Here is an 18,537-nt window from a genome sequence, read left to right as displayed (position 1 = left end):
AGGGAGGCCTGGCATGCTGTGATTCATGGGGTCTCAAAGAGTCAGACACGACTGAGCCACTGAACTGAACTGAACTGAATGCTGTATGATAGTGGATGTAATCCCTGAATCAGGATGCAAAACAACCAAGGTTCTTATCTCACCCTGTTACTATTAAGAATTTGCTTTGTCACTTTAGGAATACCATTAAACCATTCTGCTGAGTTTCCTTATTTGCAAAAGACTGGAGTTAGAGCTCCAATCTTTAAGTGAGTTTAGTCACAATATCTTTATTTAAAATAAATGCTTGTATGAAATCCCAAGATGTGAAGTATATAAAAGTTAAGCTACTCTGGTTAAAGTCTAGATGGGTAGCAAGATTGCCTGAAATTCAGCTGTTCTTATCATCCAGGACCTTCATTCAGTTGCTGTATTCAAAGGTTATGTCTGTTCTCTTCCTACTTGACTTCTCAGCAACATTTGTGTCAATCCATCAGTCTTTCCTCCTGGATACAATTTCTGCAGTTGGCTCCAAGAGCACACTCTGGTTTTCCCCCAGTCTCTTTATGTCTCCTCCTCAGTCTCCTATTTTTGCATTTTCATGCTGTTCATGGGGTTCTCAAGGCAAGAATGCTAAAGTGGTTTGCCAGTCCCATCTCCAGTCCCTTCTCCAGTCCCTTTTCAGAACTCTCCACCATGACCTGTTCATCTTGGGTGGCCCTACATAACATGGTTCATAGTTGCATTGAGTTAGACAAGGCTGTGGTCCATGTGATCAGTTAGCTTTCTGTGATTGTGATTTTTCATTCTGTCTACCCTCTGATGGATGAGGATAAGAGGCTTGTGGAAGCTTCCTGATGGGAGGGACTGGCTGTGGGGAAAACTGGGTCTTGCTCTAGTGAGCAAAGCTATGCTCAATAAATCTTTAATCCAATTTTCTGCTGATGGGGTAATGGAAGTAATGGTGATTTCCTTCAAAAGCACTTATGTCAGTATGCTGCTGCTCCTAAGACTGTAGTAGTCAGTACCCTTGACCCCATGGCAGGCCACTGTCAACCCACACCTCTGCTGGAGACTCCCAGGCACTCATAGGCAAGTCTGGCTCAGTCTCTCATGAGGACACTGGTCCTTCATCTTGGGTCCTGGTGTGCACAAGGTTTTGTTTGTGCCCTCCAAGAGTCTGTTTCCCTGGAGGTTCTCAATCCTTTGCCAGATCCCCAGGTTGGGAAATCTGTTGTAGGCCCTACAACTTTTGAAACAGTGTGAGAACTTTTTTGGTGTAATTGTTCTCCAGTTTATGGGTCGTCTGCTCAGCAGCTCTACAGTGGTGCTAATGGCAACCATCTCCAAGAGGACTTTTGCCACATGCAGTGTCTCCCAGGTCTGTTGAAGCCAGAGCCCCTGTCCCTGCAGCAGGTCATTGCTGAGCTGTGTCTCTGCAGGAGACACTCAAACACTCAAAGGCAGGTCTGGCTCAGTCTCTTGTGGGGATCACCGCTTCTTTCCCTCAGTCCTGGTGCACACAAGGAACTTCCTAAATGACCAACACAAAGAAGCAGAGGAAAACAACAGAATGGGAAAGACTAGAGATCTCTTCAAGAAAATCGGAGATACCAAGGGAGCAGAGGGATGCTTCATGCAAAAATGGGCACAATAAAGGACACAAATGATATGGACCTAACAGAAGCAGAAGATATTAAGAAGAGGTGGCAAGAAGAGCTACACACAAAAGATCTTCACGACCCAGTCAATCACGATGGTGTGATCACTCACCTAGAGCCAGACATCCTGGAATGTGAAGTCAAGTGGGCCTTAGGAAGCATCACTATGAACAACGCTAATGGAGGTGATGGAATTCCCGTTGAGCTATTTCAAATTCGGAAAGACAATGCTGTGAAAGTGCTGCACTCAATATGCTAGCAAATCTGGAAAACTCAGCAGTGGCCATAGGACTGGGACAGGTCAGTTTTCATTCCAGTCCAAAAGAAGGGCAAAGCCAAAGAATGTACAAACTACTGCACAATTGCACCCATTTCACATGCTAGCAAAGTTTTCCATGCCAGGCTTCAAGAGTATGTGAACTGAGAACTTCCAGATGTACAAGCTGGATTTAGAAAAGCCAGAGGAACCAGAGATCAAATTGCCAACATCCACTGGATCATAGAAAAAAACAAGAGAATTCCAGAAAAACATATATGTCTGCTTCATTGATTATGCTAAAGCTTTTGACTGTGTGGATCACAAAAACTGTGGAAAAATCTTCAAGAGATGGGAATGCCAGACTACCTTACCTACTTGCTGCGAAACCTGTATGCTGGTCAAGAAGCACCAGCTAGACACAGATATGGAACAATGGATGGTTCCAAATTGGGAAAGGAGTACGTCAAGGCTGTATATTGATTGTCATCCTGTTTATTTAACTTACATCTAGAATACATCAGTGAAATGCCAGGCTGGATGAAACACATACTGAAACCCAGTTTGCTGGGAGAAATATCAATAACCTCAAATATGCAGATGACACCACCCTTATGGCAGAAAGCAAAGAGGAATGGAAAGAGCCTTTTGATGAAGGTGAAAGAGGAGAGTGAAAAAAGCTGGCCTAAAACTCAACGTTCAGAAAACTAAGATCATGGCATCTGGTCCCATCACTTCATGGCAAACAGATGGGGAAATAAGGGAAACAGTGACAGACTTTATTTTCTTATGCTCCAAAATTACTGCAGATGGTGACTGCAGCCATGAAATTAAAAGATGCTTGCTTCTTGGAAGAAAAGCTATGACAAACCTAGACAGCATATTAAAAAGCAGAGACATTACTTTGCTGACAAATGTCAGTCTAGTCAAAGCTATGGTTTTTCCAGTAATCATGTATGGATGTGAGAGTTGGACCATAAAGAAGGCCGAGCACCGAAGAATTGATGCTTTTGAACTGAGGTGTTAGAGAAAATTCTTGAGAGTCCCTTGGACCTCAAGAAGATCAAACCAGTCCATCCTAAAGGAAATCAGTCCTGAATATTCATTGGAAGGACTGATGCTGAAGCTGAAGCTCCAAAACTTTGGCCACCTAATGGGAAGAGCTGCCTCGTTATAAAAGACCCTGATGCTAGGAAATATTGAAGGCAGGAAGAGAAGGGGATGACAGAGGATGAGATGTATGTGGGATGGCATCACTGACTCAACGGACATGAGTCTGAGCAAGCTCCAGGAGATGGAAGCCTGGCGTGCTGCAGTTCATGGGATTTCAAAGGGTCCAACATGACTGAGCTTCTGAACAACAACAGTCTCTTATACTTGGTCATTCTCATTCTTGGACCTCCCAGCTACAGCATGGCCTGAGACTCAGTGCTGGTGACAGAGGGCAAGCTGTTTCATGTCTTACGATGCTTTCACACATTGGTTACTTCATTAACACTTTTATTGTCATACAAGTTTTAAAAGAAAGACTAGTCAAGAAAGAAACCTCTTTAACATGACCTATAAGTCCTTATCCTCTTCTATCACTCTAAGTCCTATGCTATGACTGCACTTGGCCACTTCCTCCACTTTGAACACCCTTCACTCTTCCTGGCTGGCTCCCAAGGACATTCAGTCCCTACTCAATTGACACGTCATCAAAGAGGCATTCTCTAATCACCCACTTAATGAACAACCCAATTCCCCTCCCTCTCCATCCCTTGTATTCTGCACTGTTATTCTTTATGCCATTCGTCAGTACCCGACGTAATGGTGTATATTTACCAGTTATTGTTTCCGCCCCTTCTTGATAACATGCACTAAGCAGGCAGAGGTTGTTTCATCCTTTATCATAGTACCAGTACCTAAAAGAGTGTCTGCTACATGAGAGGCACTCAACAAAAATTTGTTTATGTTCATTCATTCAATAAATGAAACTGGGACATCCTAGTTGACTGAATTTGTTTGTGCCAAGAGCCATTTTCTATTCATTCCTCAGTGTCGTTATAATTGTAACACATGTTGTTTAGCATATACCTATGATAATAGCCAACATCTGCAGTCTTTCTGATAAAGCCTGGTCACCCAAAAGCAAAGACTACAGACAGGGGTTCTCTAATGCCAAAGCAGAAACTACTTCACAGGTCCTTACACATCAGATTAGAGAAAACAAGGCAGCTTGTCACGATTCTGCAACTTCAAGGAGCTGGGCCAAACTGAACAATCCTGATGCCAGGCACTGGATAGACTTAAGTCTATCACTGATTATGAGTGTAATCCACTTTTCTGAACCTTCATTTCCTCAACTGAAAGGGAAATCATACCTATTTCCCCACACACTTCCCAGAACTGTGGTGAAGACTGGTTGCAGTGTTATCTGCAATGGGTTTGATAGACTGTTGGCGTGTGGCTGACAACCAATAGTAGTAATATGGTCAGTCAAACAGATAGTCCCTTGTCTGCCCTCAGATAACATAAATACACTCACTTCTCTAATAATAAAACATGGGGTTATAGAATTCTTGTGACTAAGAATCCAGTGCTCCACAATAGCATTATTAACCTGAATCATGTTGAAGTCTTTTTCCCAAAAACTTCTCTAAACAATATTAAAATTACTGTTTATGCCAACTTTTCTAACACTTCTATTTTTATCTTGACATAAACTCACAAGTAGTTGAAAAATAAATTCATAAGCATACAAATAAAAATTGCACAAATACCACTCTATTCTATTTCATCTTTAACATGACCTTTAATGTCCTTAATCCTCTTTTATCACTTTCATCCCTGTGCTATGACTGTGCTTTGCCATTTCCTCTACTTTGAACACTCTTCAAAGGGTGCTATAAAGCACCATGAAATAAACCATGTAATTCAAATAAATATGTTTATTTATATTTATGGGATATTTTATATACATATTATTTAAATATAACTCACTAAATTGGTATTTCTCAAATGTATTAATTATACAGAACCATAGATTTGTTCAAATAGGTTTGGAAAATATCATACTCTCTATGTCCTTATTGGAGTCTTATAACAATTTTGTGTAGTTTAAAGCACATTTGGTCATAGAGTACTTTTTAAACTTGAACCCTACTGAAATTCTGTGCAATACCTTTGGAGAAATGCAGCAAGAAAGACATTTCTAATATTTAAATTAAATTTAGATTAAAATTCACCTATACTAAAAACTGTATTTATGTTCCAGAAGATAAAGACTAAGTTACAAAATAATCAACCACTTGCCATAAAAACATTTAAATAATATACATTAAAAAATACATTTCCCTCATTGCAATGTAAGAAGTGAATCTTATGAGAAAAATCATAGTCATGAACAATTAAAACTAATCAAATTAATATATATAATTTGTCCTCACTTACAGATCCTGCAACAGCCTTCATTATAAAGCTTCACAATCCCTTCATTCTAGGATGAGAGAGGAACAGTGTTAAAACTCAATGTTTATTCATTTCCTCCTAGATTAGAAATAAAAAACTAACTTTTCAATATATTTACTAAGTATCACAAAGACTTTTATAGGAAAAAGATTGAAACAACTATATCTAATAACAATTTTTATTTTTAAAATTAGGAGCAGATATTTTAAATTTTTTTAATTGTTATTTATTCATAAGTACTATGAAAAAGTGTGCAAAAAGATTAACTTAATTAAAAGAACACATTTAAAATAAAACAAAAGATTTTCTTACCAAGTCGAGAGGTACTCTAAACAGAGATCAGTGTGTTTTTTAGACTCCTTGAAATAAACTACTTTTCAAGACTAGACTGAGTTCCTGATAGAACTGAATGTTAAAATGATATCTCTTTTTCTTTAATATTTTATGATTTTAAACAAATCTTCTACTTCTGAATATCTCTTACCAAAGGCTAAATTAAGAAAATTTCATTGATTATCTTTTGGAATTCTTACCATAATTGCCTGATTGCTTTTAGTAACTCGCTAATTATAATACAAATAAATGAATAATTTATTCTATAAAAATGGATTTGTGAAATAACATGATGCCTAAGATTCTTTAAAGAGCTAAAATTCTATTACCTTGGTACATACTGTATCTTGTTATTCAGCCAGCTAGCTAACCATCATCACTAAAAGGGCACATGTTGAAAAAAGTCAGTGAAATCATGCTATTTCTTTACACTGAAAGAAAAATATTGCCTCACACAACAGAGTAAAGTTTACTTTTCATTAGGGATTATTATTTCCTAAATAATTAAGGCTACAAAGAATCTTTTAAAAAACTATGTGACTTTCAAAAATCTACTGTCCCAGCGGGCTCTTCTCTGGAAGAATAAGGAATTGGAAGAGCAAAACTGAAGGATCAGCTGTGCTCCGGCATAAGCTGAGCTTCACAGTGGTCCATGCTCAGAGAAACTCTGGCCTCCCTTAGGCCAGCATGCATCGAAAAGCAAATGACATCAAAAGTCTGCTGTGGGTTTAAGAAAGAGAAACTTGACAAAGTTTAGATCAATTAGTTTATTAATCCATATTGAAAGAGAGGCTAAGTCGGCTAATCAAAAGATTTTTCAATAATCCTTTGGTCTGCATATTAAAAACCCAGAGATAGTATCATGTCCATTCAGGGAGAGTCAAAATTATTTGGAGTGCCATATACAACTCAAACTGCCAAAGAGGAAATATAATCAAACTTTTATGTATATATGAAAATAAACATTTACCAAAACAAATAAAGCATGTATGTATGACCTTGGAAAACATATTAATGTGCATTTTAAAAATTATAGTTAATGCTAAATTTTCTTGGCTATAACAAAGTACAAACCATTTTGCATTCAGTCTCATTAAAAGGTGGACAGACCATACTGTAGTTAAGAATCATTGCCCCTTCATCAGTCTTAACACATTCAAATGTTGTACAATTATAGTGCCAGGTGCTCCCCTCCTAAAAATAAAAGAGAAAGATTCTGTTTGCTTCTTAAAATCTGCCGTATTTCATAAGTAGAATGTTTCCTATCTTACTGAATCAAAAGTCAAGTCAAGATTTAGAGAGCTTCTTGTGACATAAAATGTCTGTCTGGAGCTGTACCTAAACTTATCTAAAATGATTAAAAATACATGTATGTGGCAGGTGGGTGGGTGTGTTTGATTTCATACTAGAACTGAGATGTCAATGTGGAACAAAACAATAGAGAGGGAAGAAGCAACTCAGCGTCTTTTTCTACTACAAAATTAATTATCTAATTTGGCCAAGTGTCAAAGGTCTTGCTCTAATATTCCCTCACTAATTATAAAACAACAAATCATATTAGTTAGTATGACTCCTCACTTGAGGCTTGTTTGTTTTTTCTTCTACTCCCTTATCAACAAAAAATTTAAAAATCTTTGGATGATAGCGATTATTCACCCATAGTTCTAGTTTTCTATACCTTCTGGTTATTTTAAAATGTATCCCTATTCTTTAACAAATTTTTAAGATAGTAACTGTTTATTTCACTCCTGATTTCAGAATTCCTATTTACAAATAAAATCAGCTGAAACTAATTATAATATAACTATTAGGCTGTAATTGTTAATCTATATATTTTTATAATCTGAATTTTAAAATGTTAATCAATCTCTGACTTGAAGATTCTTTGTGGACCAGCAAAAATTCTGACAAGCTTCCTTTTCTGTAGATTCTATTTTAATTCATAAATGTCTTCAGGTCCTTACGAACCTCAACTGGAAAAGATCTACAAGTCCAGGTCTAAAATAAGATAAAACATTCAAAATCAAATATTAATTCTAATATTCAATTCAAATAGTATGTTCTAATTTATCTGGAATCAAAAATTATTTGTTCCATAGGAATTAGATTTCTAGATAAATAAAACTTATCTTTGAAAGAGCTAAGAGTTATTATAACAATCTTGATGAATATTTACCTATATTACTTGTGTTCACAATAAATACTCTAAACATAATTTAATATTTTATTTAAATATCAGGGTTTTCACTGTGAATACTGATTATATACACCAATAGTTCCTGGCTTATTGACATCTATAGAGTTCATGTTGCTCTTTACTAAAATCCCCACATTACTATATATTTTCAAGTAACTTCTGATTCATTTTCTCTCACTTACACCTGTCTCCTCATCATTTTTATAAGCTTGCTTTTTCAAGACTCCCTCTTTAAAAAATATAATATGAAGCAGAAATATTGCTATGATTAAACAGATGAATAATATCAACATTATTTAAATCAATAACACTATTTTCACATAATTATAAAACAAATGGACAAGCATATGTTATATTGTTATAAAATAAGATAATTGTTAACTTTTCTTACTTAGTAAAATGCACAGGGTTGGAGAAATCTGGTTTTTTTTTGGGTATATAGTTAATTCCATGTAATTAAGAATATCATAAATAAGACCTCCATATAATTAAACTATTAATGGAAAAAACTTAAGAATAGCAATAATAAATTGGAACTACCCTCAGGTAATGCAAATTATAATCAGAATTCGTGACCCTCCCAAATCTGATGACATCACTAATAACTGTACTAAAATTACAGGGTTCCCTTCTTCTGTTCTAAAAAAGGGAAAGAGTAGGTCAGTCTGCAAACCTCCATAGAGTTATTTATTATGAGATAATGGAAAAATTCTGAATAATTATTATATTGTGGAAAGATGTGATACGGCATTCATTACTCTTGAAATCTTTTAAAATTTTTCAAATATCTTAAATCTTTTCTTATATTTACCTACTGAAATCTTCAATACCTAAAATAATAAAGCACTAACATCTTGAGTTTCAGAGTTTTGTTAAAATGCTTCATTTCAAATGAGTGAATAACACTCTTTTCCTTTGTTCTAATGATTAGAAATCAACATTTCTCGAAGCCCATTCCTAACATCTGGGGGAAAAGTAAGGATCTCTGATAAAATAAGTTTGAGAAACCAGTTAAATATGCTCCTTCGCAAAAGGAGTCATGGACTTTAAACTGTTAACTATGTCTTGCATCTAACTATGTCTTGCAAGTGTGCTCTATGTGGGTGTGCTTCTTGTATGTAGAATACTGTGTGTGTGTGAGAGAGATTTTTCAAATTTATGTGAACACCTTATTCAGAAAATAGCACAGAGAGCTACCCTCCAGAGAAATACATTTTAGGAGCGAAGTAATTCATACCTCATATATAACTGTTGTTCCATTTTCCATTTGAAATTTGCAGGATATATTTTTGCAGGTACCACAACAATCATAATCACTTGGAGGTGGAGTATATACCTGGTGCTGTGCATAGGAATAATAATTTCGATTAGCCAACAACAGTACTGGTATTTTTAATGAATTAGTTCTGAAAGTGCTTCCCATTATAACATATGCTCTTGGAGGGAGGGTCAAGAGGAAGAGGACATATGCAGACTATGGTTGACTCATGCTGATGTATGACAGAAACCAACACAACATTGTAAAGTGATTATCCTCCAGTTAAAAATAAATTTTAAAAATTATGCTCTCTTAGAATATCTGTAAACATTTCTAAGGTTGAATTTGAGGCACATCAAATAACTTTATACAGCTGTATTAGAGGTGAAGTAGTTGTTAACCTTTACATCTCGCAGACAAGATTCATCAAGCAGATGTAAAAAGCTCAGGTCAAACAAGCTGTATAGAAAATAAGACTTCTGAAATTCAAGGTTATACACAGGAAAAGGATACTGTATTATATAGATACATTACAAATTAATAGATTATTAAAGCACTATTCAAGTGTATATTTTTAAATTACAGAGTATGTACTTGTTCAAATTCTACAGCTGCCATTTTAAGATTAATGAACTTGTACCAGAATGACTTAGAAAAAATACTTACAATATCACATTCTTTTGAACAATTCACCATTGTAAAGTTCAAAGTGTGGAAGCCTGTATGGTTATCTTTTTCTTCGAGACACTCTACCACGTAACAAAAATCCCCTTCCAAATACCTTATCATAGATTGGCCAGGATTCAATACTGATATTTCTTGAAATACACACACATCATCCTTTTCTAAGAGAAGATTAAAAAGTCAACAAAAAGTACAATATTCAGGTTTTTTATCAATCAATCAATAGAACTTTTAAGACTATGTTTTTATTGTGATGTGCAATTTTTTAAAAACCAATAAAGATCTTTAACTTTATATATTGTTAATAGCTCAAGAGTTCACTTAATAATGAATGTGACATTTATTCCTTAACATACAGTAAGAAATTACATATAAACTCAACTACTATTTACTGTTTGAACTTTCTCTAAAAGCTATAATATATAGCAGATTCTAGAATTAACTTAAAGTAATCATCAAGCTACTTGCTGTTCCCTCTTCTGGAAACATAACATGACAATTTGGGGGAATGGATATAAATGAAGGCAAAAATATTAATCAATAACAGAAGGCCTCTTCATGAAGGTATTGTGTAACATTTCATGTTTGGTATTTTGAGAGAAAAATTTTCAATTTTATTGTGCTGCAAAATATATAATTATATAAGTCATCCTTTACGATGAAGGTAGCTGATACACTGTGCTATCACATCTTTGAAAGTGGCTTTAGGTAGGCTGGAATAACTCTTTGTGCCTTGCCAATGCTGGATTTAATTCTTCTCTCATATAAAAATACCAGAGTTTCAAGATATTGAACAACTGTTTATTTTCTATTAACCTACTTAATATGAAGATTTGTTATTTCATAGAAAAATCAACCTTATGCCATACAGTGTTAACATCAATAATTATAAAAGAGTGAACAAAAATCTCTCACTTTTAGATGTTATCTATTTTTAAATTAAATTATATACCCAAAAAAGAACATTGGCATCAACTTTAAATTCTGTGAAGCCTTGGAAAAAGAATCATTTTTATGTCTTGTTATGAAGTTTCTGAGCAACTTCACTTATGAAGTTTCTCAGAACATTTAGGAATATTACACAAGAGAAAATTAAAAAGTACAGTTTTTATACTCAAAAACTGGCAAATGGCTTAAAATGTATAATATATCTCAAAATAATTTTTAATTTTTAAAAATGAAAATTAATTTAATTTTTAATTTTAATAGTGAATAACATATACCAATAATATGATTATCATTTAAAAGTTTCAAAGACATAGTTACCACAGAGATACTGTACACATCCACAGTCACTCTGAAAGTTGTAGTCTATTGCAGTAAATTCTCCCTATTAGAAAGATATTATTATTATATGACTTACCAACATAGTTTATTGTATTACCATTGAAAAAAATACACAATATAACATCTAATAAGTATCCTACCACACAACCACATAGCAACTTCATAGTAAATATTTGATAGGAAACAAGCTTTGATTAACCCAGCAGTCATTTAATTAGTAGCCTAAGGAAAAAAACTCACAATAAGCAACATGATCATAGATCACACAGTCTGTCTAAACTTTAATTTCCTTATCTATTAAATGAGTGAAGATGGATAAGATGATCTTTATGGATTGTCCTAACTTTAAAATTATACTGTTTGACTCCGAGCTTCTAGTGGGCAATTCAAGATAAAGAAAATGCTTGCTAATCCTAGAAACTTCTCTTGAGGAAAATGTTCTTGATCTGCTCTACAGAGGTGGTCCAGAACTCTGATGTATGCACAGAGCAACGCTGCTATAGCATATAAAACAAGAGCAGAAGAGTGAACGATTAATAACACAGGCTCAGGAACAATACCGCCCTTCTGCCAATCTTGCCCTGCTACTTACTAGCTGTGTGATCTAGGGCAGGTTACTTAACCAGTCTCCTCTTCACCTTCCTCATTTAAAAAATTGCGATAATAATACTGTCTGCCTCTTAGAACTGTTGAAAGAAACAAATGGATCAATATGTATAAGGGCTTCAAATAAGCTGATGTGCAGAAAGTGCTATAATCTTTCTCTCTCTCTGCTCTGCTCTCTGCTCAGTTATGTGTGACTCTTTGCAACCCCATGGACTCTTTGCAACCCCATGGACAGCCTGCCAGGCTCCTCTGTCCATGACATTTTCCAGGCAAGATACTAAGTAAATTGCTGTCACAAGCAACGCTTAAACTTTTCTTTACTAGGAAAATTGTATTGGTTCTTCTCAAGTAGGACTCAGGCCTAAAGTTTCAAGAATGTATTTAAACATCAACTTTTCCCGGGTATCTTTAATTTTCATATGACAGTAAAAACACTAATTTGATTATAAACACAAAAAATAATTCAGATAAATTCATAGTAATATATAAAAGGCATTTCCTCCATAATCATTAATATTCTACTTTTTATAGTGCTTTATGGGTTGCAAAGTAATTTCATAAACATTAACACATTTGATGTTTTATGACTTTTAGCCATTATACAATTCCAGTGGGACTGGAAATAAAATATTAGAAATATACAGTTTAAAATAGTAATGAATCAAGCTCTCTCACTGCATAAACTTTTCCAGAATATTAGATAAGGAAGTAGGCTCTCACTAACTCTTTGAAGTCACTTACCTGTTTTTCAATAGTTAGAGCACAATGCCCAGAGTGTCCTCTCAAGCTTAGGCTTAAATCTTCTCATCTTCCTTCCTAACTTGTTTCCTCTGAGATCTTAGTCACAGATTTGGTTACACTTTTATTCTCATAAGTACCCAATGTCAATCAGAGGAAATAGCTCCTTCATTGTTCTACCAGTACTTAATATTAATCAAGTATGATAGTATTTTGTTTTTATTCTCAAGCAAGCATCCCTCTCCTTTACAGTTAGTAGGAAAGTCACCTCAAGATGTTTCCACTTTTTAGGGATTATGAATAGTGCTGCTATGAACATTGAAGCTTTGCGGTGATGTATGTTTTCATTTCTTATGGATGTATATCTACGAGTGGAATTGCTGAGTCATATGGTGGCTATATATTTAACCTTCTGAGTAACTACCAGGCTGCTCCCAAAGCAGCTAGTTGTGTATTCCCACAGCAGAGCATGAGAGTTCCAATTTCTCCACATCCTTGCCAACATGTATTAATATCTGTCATTTCAGTGAGTATGAAGTGATCTCTCACTGTAGTTCTGATTTGCATTTGAAAAAGTGAAAGGGTTAGTCACTCAGTCATGTCTGACTCTTTCAACTCCATGGACTGAGCTGCAAGCCTCCTCTGTCCATGGTATTCTCCAGGCAAGAATACTGGAGTGGGTAGCCACCCCCTTCTCCAAGGGATCTTTCTGATTCAGGGATCAACAGATTCTTACCATCTGAGTTACTAACTAATAGCTAATGATGTTAAGGAACTCTTCAAGTGCTATTGTCCACTGCATATTTTATTTGGACAAATGTCTGGTTATATCCATAAAATGGAATATTATTTAAGAGTAAAAAAGGAAATGAAGTACTGATACATGCTACAACACAGATGAATCTTGACAACCTTATGCTAAGTGAAAGGAATCACAAAAGACCATGTCTTATATGATTTCATTTACATGAAATATTAAGAATAAGAAAATCTATAGAGATAGAGAGTATATTGTGATTTCCTAGGTTGAGGGACTTTTGAGGGACACAAGTAACTCCTAAAAGGTACAGAGTTTCTTGGGGCAGAGGATCAATTTTCTAAATTGATTGTACTGATGGCTGCACAATCTGTAAGGAAAAAAAAAAACCATTTAATTTCACACTCTAAATGGCTGAATTGTATGGTATGTGAATTATATTTCAATAAAGCTGTTACTAAAATAGAAATATATTATTAAGTATTTGTTTCAGTGTCTTAGATAATGTACTTAAAAAAAACAACAACACTGTGGACTGTAGCCTGCCAGGCTCCTCTGTCCATGGTATTCTCTAGGCAAGAATACTGGAGTGGGTTGCCATTTCCTTCTCCAGGGGATCTTCCCGACCCAGGAATTGAACTGGGATCTCCTGCATTGTAGGCAGATTCTTTATTGCCTGAGCTATGAGGGAAGCCCAAACATGTCTTCTTTGATAGATAAGGCCAAAAATATATTATCTTTCTCAAGTCTTAGAGGCATATCATAGAGGTAAATATTTAAAGAAAAAAAAAGGACTTGCAAAGTGTCATATCCAATGGTTATCTATATAGTAAGTGTCCATCTAAAATAGTTAAATAAGTGATACCAGAGTTATAATTATTGTTTCTATAAGTTACATTTTTGTAATTCCTAGAAGATTTGCACGTTCATAGATAACTCCTAAGAAGGTACAGACAGCTAGTTACCTATTTATACCTCCTCCTCCTCTGAAACAAATGCACTATTAGTACACTTTCTTAAAGAATCACTGGGAACACTTTCAATATTGAGATAATATATTTTCAAAATTGTGCTTCATTTTAGACCAGTGAACTTATGTAGATATAAGACTGGTAGATTCAGTCACCAGTGGAAAAAATAACATTGTGTGATCACTTACCAAGAACCAGACATCCTGGAATGTGACGTCAAATGGGCCTTAGGAAGCATCACTATGAACAAAGCTAGTGGAGGTGATGGAACTCCAGCTGAGCTATTCCAAATCCTGAAAGATGATGCTGTGAAAGTGCTGACTCAATATGCCAGCAAATTTGGAAAACTCAGCAGTGGCCACAGGACTGGAAAAGGTCAGTTTTCATTCCAATCCCAAAGAAAGGCAATGCCAAAGAATGCTCAAACTACTGCACAACTGCACTCATCTCACATGCTAGTAAAGTAATGCTCAAAATTCTCCAAGCCAGGCTTTAACAGTACATGAACCATGAACTTCCAAATATTCAAGCTGGATTTAGAAAAGGCAGAAGAACCAGAGATCAAATTGCCAACATCCGTTGGATTATCAAAAAAGCAAGGGAGTTCCAGAAAAACATCTACTTCTGCTTTATTGACTATGCCAAAGCCTTTGACTGTGTGGATCACAATAAACTGTGGAAAATTCTTCAAGAGATGGGAATACCAGACCACCTGACCTGCCTCTTGAGAAACCTATATGCAGGTCAAGAAGCAACAGTTAGAACTGAACATGGAACAACAGACTGGTTCCAAATAGGAAAAGGAGTATGTCAAGGCTGTATATTGTAACCCTGCTTATTTAACTTATATGCAGAGTACATCATGAGAAACACTGGGCTGGATGAAGCACAAGCTGGAATCAAGATTGCTAGGAGAAATATCCAGAGAAGGCAATGGCACCCCACTCCAGTACTGTTGCCTGGAAAATCCCTTGGATGGAGGAGCCTGGTAGGCTGCAGTCCATGGAGTCGCTAGAGTCAGACACGACTGAGCGACTTCACTTTCACTTTTCACTTTCATGCATTGGAGAAGGAAATGGCAACCCACTCCAGTGTTCTTGCCTGGAGAATCCCAGGGACGGGGGAGCCTGGTAGCTACCGTCTATGGGGTCACACAGAGTTGGACACGACTGAAGTGACTTAGCAGTAGCAGCAGTAGGAGAAATATCAATTACCTCAGATATGCAGATGACACCACACTTACGGCAGAAAGTGAAGAAGAACTAAACAGCCTCTTGATGAAAGTGAAAGAGAAGAGTGAAAAAGTTGGCTTAAAACTCAACATTCAGAAAACTAAAATCATGACATCTGGTCCCATCACTTCATGGCAAATAGATGGGGAAACAAGGAAGAGTGGCAGACTTTATTTTTGGGCTCCAAAAGCACTGCAGATGGTGATTGCAGCCATGAAATTAAAAGATGCTTGCACCTTGGAAGGAAAGCTATGACCAACATAGACAGCATTTAAGAAGCAGAGACATTACTTTGCCAACAAAGGTCCATCTAGTCAAAGCTACGGTTTTTCCAGTAATCATGTATGGATATGAGAGTTGGACTATAAAGAAAGCTGAGTTCGGAAGAATTAATGCTTTTGAACTGTGGTGCTGGAGAGGACTCTTGAGAGTCCCTTGGACTGTAAGGAGATCCAACCAGTCCATCCAAAAGGAAATCAATCCTGAGTATTCATTGGAAGGACTGATACTGAAGCTGAACCCCAATACTTTGGCCACCTGATACGAAGAACTGATTCAATGGAAAAGACCCTGATCCTGGGAAAGACTGAAGGTGGGAGGAGAAGGGGAAGATGGATGATGAGATTGTTGGATGGCATCACGGACTCAATGGACGTGAGTTTGAGTAAGCTCTGGGAGTTGGTAATGGACAGAGAAGCCTGGCATGCTGTAGTCCAGGGGGTGGCAAAGAGTCAGACACAACTGAGTGATTGAACTGAACTGAACTTCCTATCTCTAGCAAAATATAAAGTTGACTGCTCCCTATATCAAAGCAGATTTCTTTTAATTCACTTAACTACAACTTAAAGAGAATAATTCCATTTACTCTGAGAAGAAATCAGAAATTAAAGAAATAAAGGAAGAAAAAATTGATTTATATTATATTAAAATGTAGTCAAAATATGTGCTCTTACCACTTCACAAGATGGCATAACAAGATTTTCACAGCTACATTCTAAAAGGCAAAAATCAACATGTTTATATTGATCATAACATACTAAATCAATGTAATAAGATTTTAAAATATAAATATTAGTTACCACAATGCCATGTTGGACAACATTGACCAGATACATTTTCTTTCACAAGATTCATATCTTCTGCACAGTTGAATAGAGGCATAGGACAAAGATTTGGCTCACACACTAAATTAAAAAAATAACATGGGTAAAGATTAATTTCATTTAAATGCTAGTTTTCACTAGCTATCATTCACTGCCGTTACTGATGTAGTGGGATCTCCCCAGAGCTGCCCACCCACCACCCATTTGCAATGTGTCGATAAGGACAGAACAAAGGACTCACAAGCAGATACAACAATACTAGTACAGCTAGGACATGCTCCTTTGCTCAGGAGCCCTGAGAAATGGCAGGGGCGCGAGAAGAGAAAGGAATGAAAAGGGTAAGGAATCACTTGGAAATCTGGGAAGTCTAGAATGAGGAGAAACGTCATAGCTAATCTATTTTGGGGAGGTACAAAATTGTCCAAGAAGCATGCTATATTTAATATGCTAGAAATCAACTAAGGTCTGATATAACCGAACGACTAACATGCACTGGCCTGAGGCTTCCCTGGTGATCCCGTGGTTAAGAATCTGCCTGACAATGCAGGGGACATGGGTTTGATGCCTGGTCTGAGACGATCGCATATGCCCTTGGGCAACTAAGCTTGAGCGTCAACTACTGAGCCCACACTCGAGAGCCCATGCGCCACAATGAATGTAGCCTACGTGCCTACAACCCATGCTCTGTAACAGAAGCCACCCCAATGGGAAGCCTGAGCACTGCACTGCAGAGCGGCCCTTGCTCACCACCACTAGAGAAAGCCCGCAGGCAGCAATGAAGACCAAATGCCTCCAAGACTAACTAAATCAAATAATTAAAAAGTAGCTTTAAAAAATTTTTAAAAGAGGCACTGGACTTCTTAAATGCCAAACATATCTCAATATTTGTAATTAATTAAAATATACTTACCACAGTAATACTGAGGACAACAGAAGTGTGTAGTATTAAGATCCACAGTGAGAAATTCTCCGTCAGTACACAGTGGAACAGGTTCAGTGCAAGGTTTACACACTAAAGATGAAACAAAAAGGCCAAGTCATGGCTGAGTTAAAAACAAGCTAGTTATAAGTTCAAATTACTGTACACATATAAAATCAAAATGAAGTACATTATATAAAACAAAACAGGAAACAAGGAAAACACGCATTTTAAAAACAGATCTCCTTATTTGGTCATAAAAACAATACTATCTGAATGTATTATTTTATACTTTCCCAAGCACAGTGATATAAAAGAACCATCTTACCAGAAGTATAGGACATTGAGATTTCAGGAATAATTTGTTCTTACTGATGGATCTCAATCAGTGGTATTGATTGATACCATCAACTGATGGTATCTCAATGGATCAAAATACCATTGATTTACTAAAGTTTTCTTAATTCACTACTCTTGATTGCTCCAATTTATGGATGAACAATACAGTAGGCACATGTTCTTCTGAACCCTTAGTATCCTTCTTCCAACTTTGATAATAGATCAGATCAGATCAGATCAGTCGCTCAGTCGTGTCCGACTCCTTGCGACCCCATGAATCGCAGCACGCCAGGCCTCCCTGTCCATCACCAACTCCCGGAGTTCACTCCAACTCATGTCCATCGAGTCAGTGATGCCATCCAGCCATCTCATCCTCTGAAGTCCCCTTCTCCTCCTGCCCCCAATCCCTCCCAGCATCAGAGACTTTTCCAATGAGTCAACTCTTCGCATGAGGTGGCCAAAGTACTGGAGTTTCAGCTTTAGCATCATTCCTTCCAAAGAACACCCAGGGCTGATCTCCTTCAGAATGGACTGGTTGGATCTCCTTGCAGTCCAAGGGACTCTCAAGAGTCTTCTCCAACACCACAGTTCAAAAGCATCAATTCTTCAGCACTCAGCCTTCTTCACAGTCCAACTCTCACATCCATACATGACCACAGGAAAAACCATAGCCTTGACTAGACGAACCTTTGTTGGCAAAGTAATGTCTCTGCTTTTGAATATGCTATCTAGGTTGGTCATAACCTTCCTTCCAAGGAGTAAGCGTC

At 36.5% G+C, this 18,537-nt stretch overlaps 1 protein-coding gene across 1 annotated transcript in view; it reads right to left on the bottom strand.

Moving 5' to 3' along the window:
- OTOGL (otogelin-like) overlaps positions 1–18,537 on the bottom strand; it is a 174,130-nt gene that overhangs the window by 920 nt on the left and 154,673 nt on the right. The window contains exons 49-57 of the mRNA XM_010832076.1: positions 17,423–17,524; positions 16,489–16,593; positions 16,363–16,403; positions 11,085–11,148; positions 9,801–9,979; positions 9,114–9,218; positions 6,754–6,873; positions 5,329–5,374; positions 2,405–2,406 (exon numbers count right to left, since the gene is read on the bottom strand). Of these exons, the coding sequence (XP_010830378.1) occupies positions 2,405–2,406; positions 5,329–5,374; positions 6,754–6,873; positions 9,114–9,218; positions 9,801–9,979; positions 11,085–11,148; positions 16,363–16,403; positions 16,489–16,593; positions 17,423–17,524 (764 nt within the window). The remainder of the gene's footprint in view (positions 1–2,404; positions 2,407–5,328; positions 5,375–6,753; positions 6,874–9,113; positions 9,219–9,800; positions 9,980–11,084; positions 11,149–16,362; positions 16,404–16,488; positions 16,594–17,422; positions 17,525–18,537) is intronic.

Source organism: Bison bison, unplaced genomic scaffold (genome assembly GCF_000754665.1).
Source record: "Bison bison bison isolate TAMUID 2011002044 unplaced genomic scaffold, Bison_UMD1.0 scf7180017864535, whole genome shotgun sequence".
Lineage (NCBI taxonomy): Eukaryota > Metazoa > Chordata > Mammalia > Artiodactyla > Bovidae > Bison > Bison bison.
Note: the sequence above shows the minus strand (reverse complement) of the source record. Positions and strands in the feature narration are given on the sequence as shown.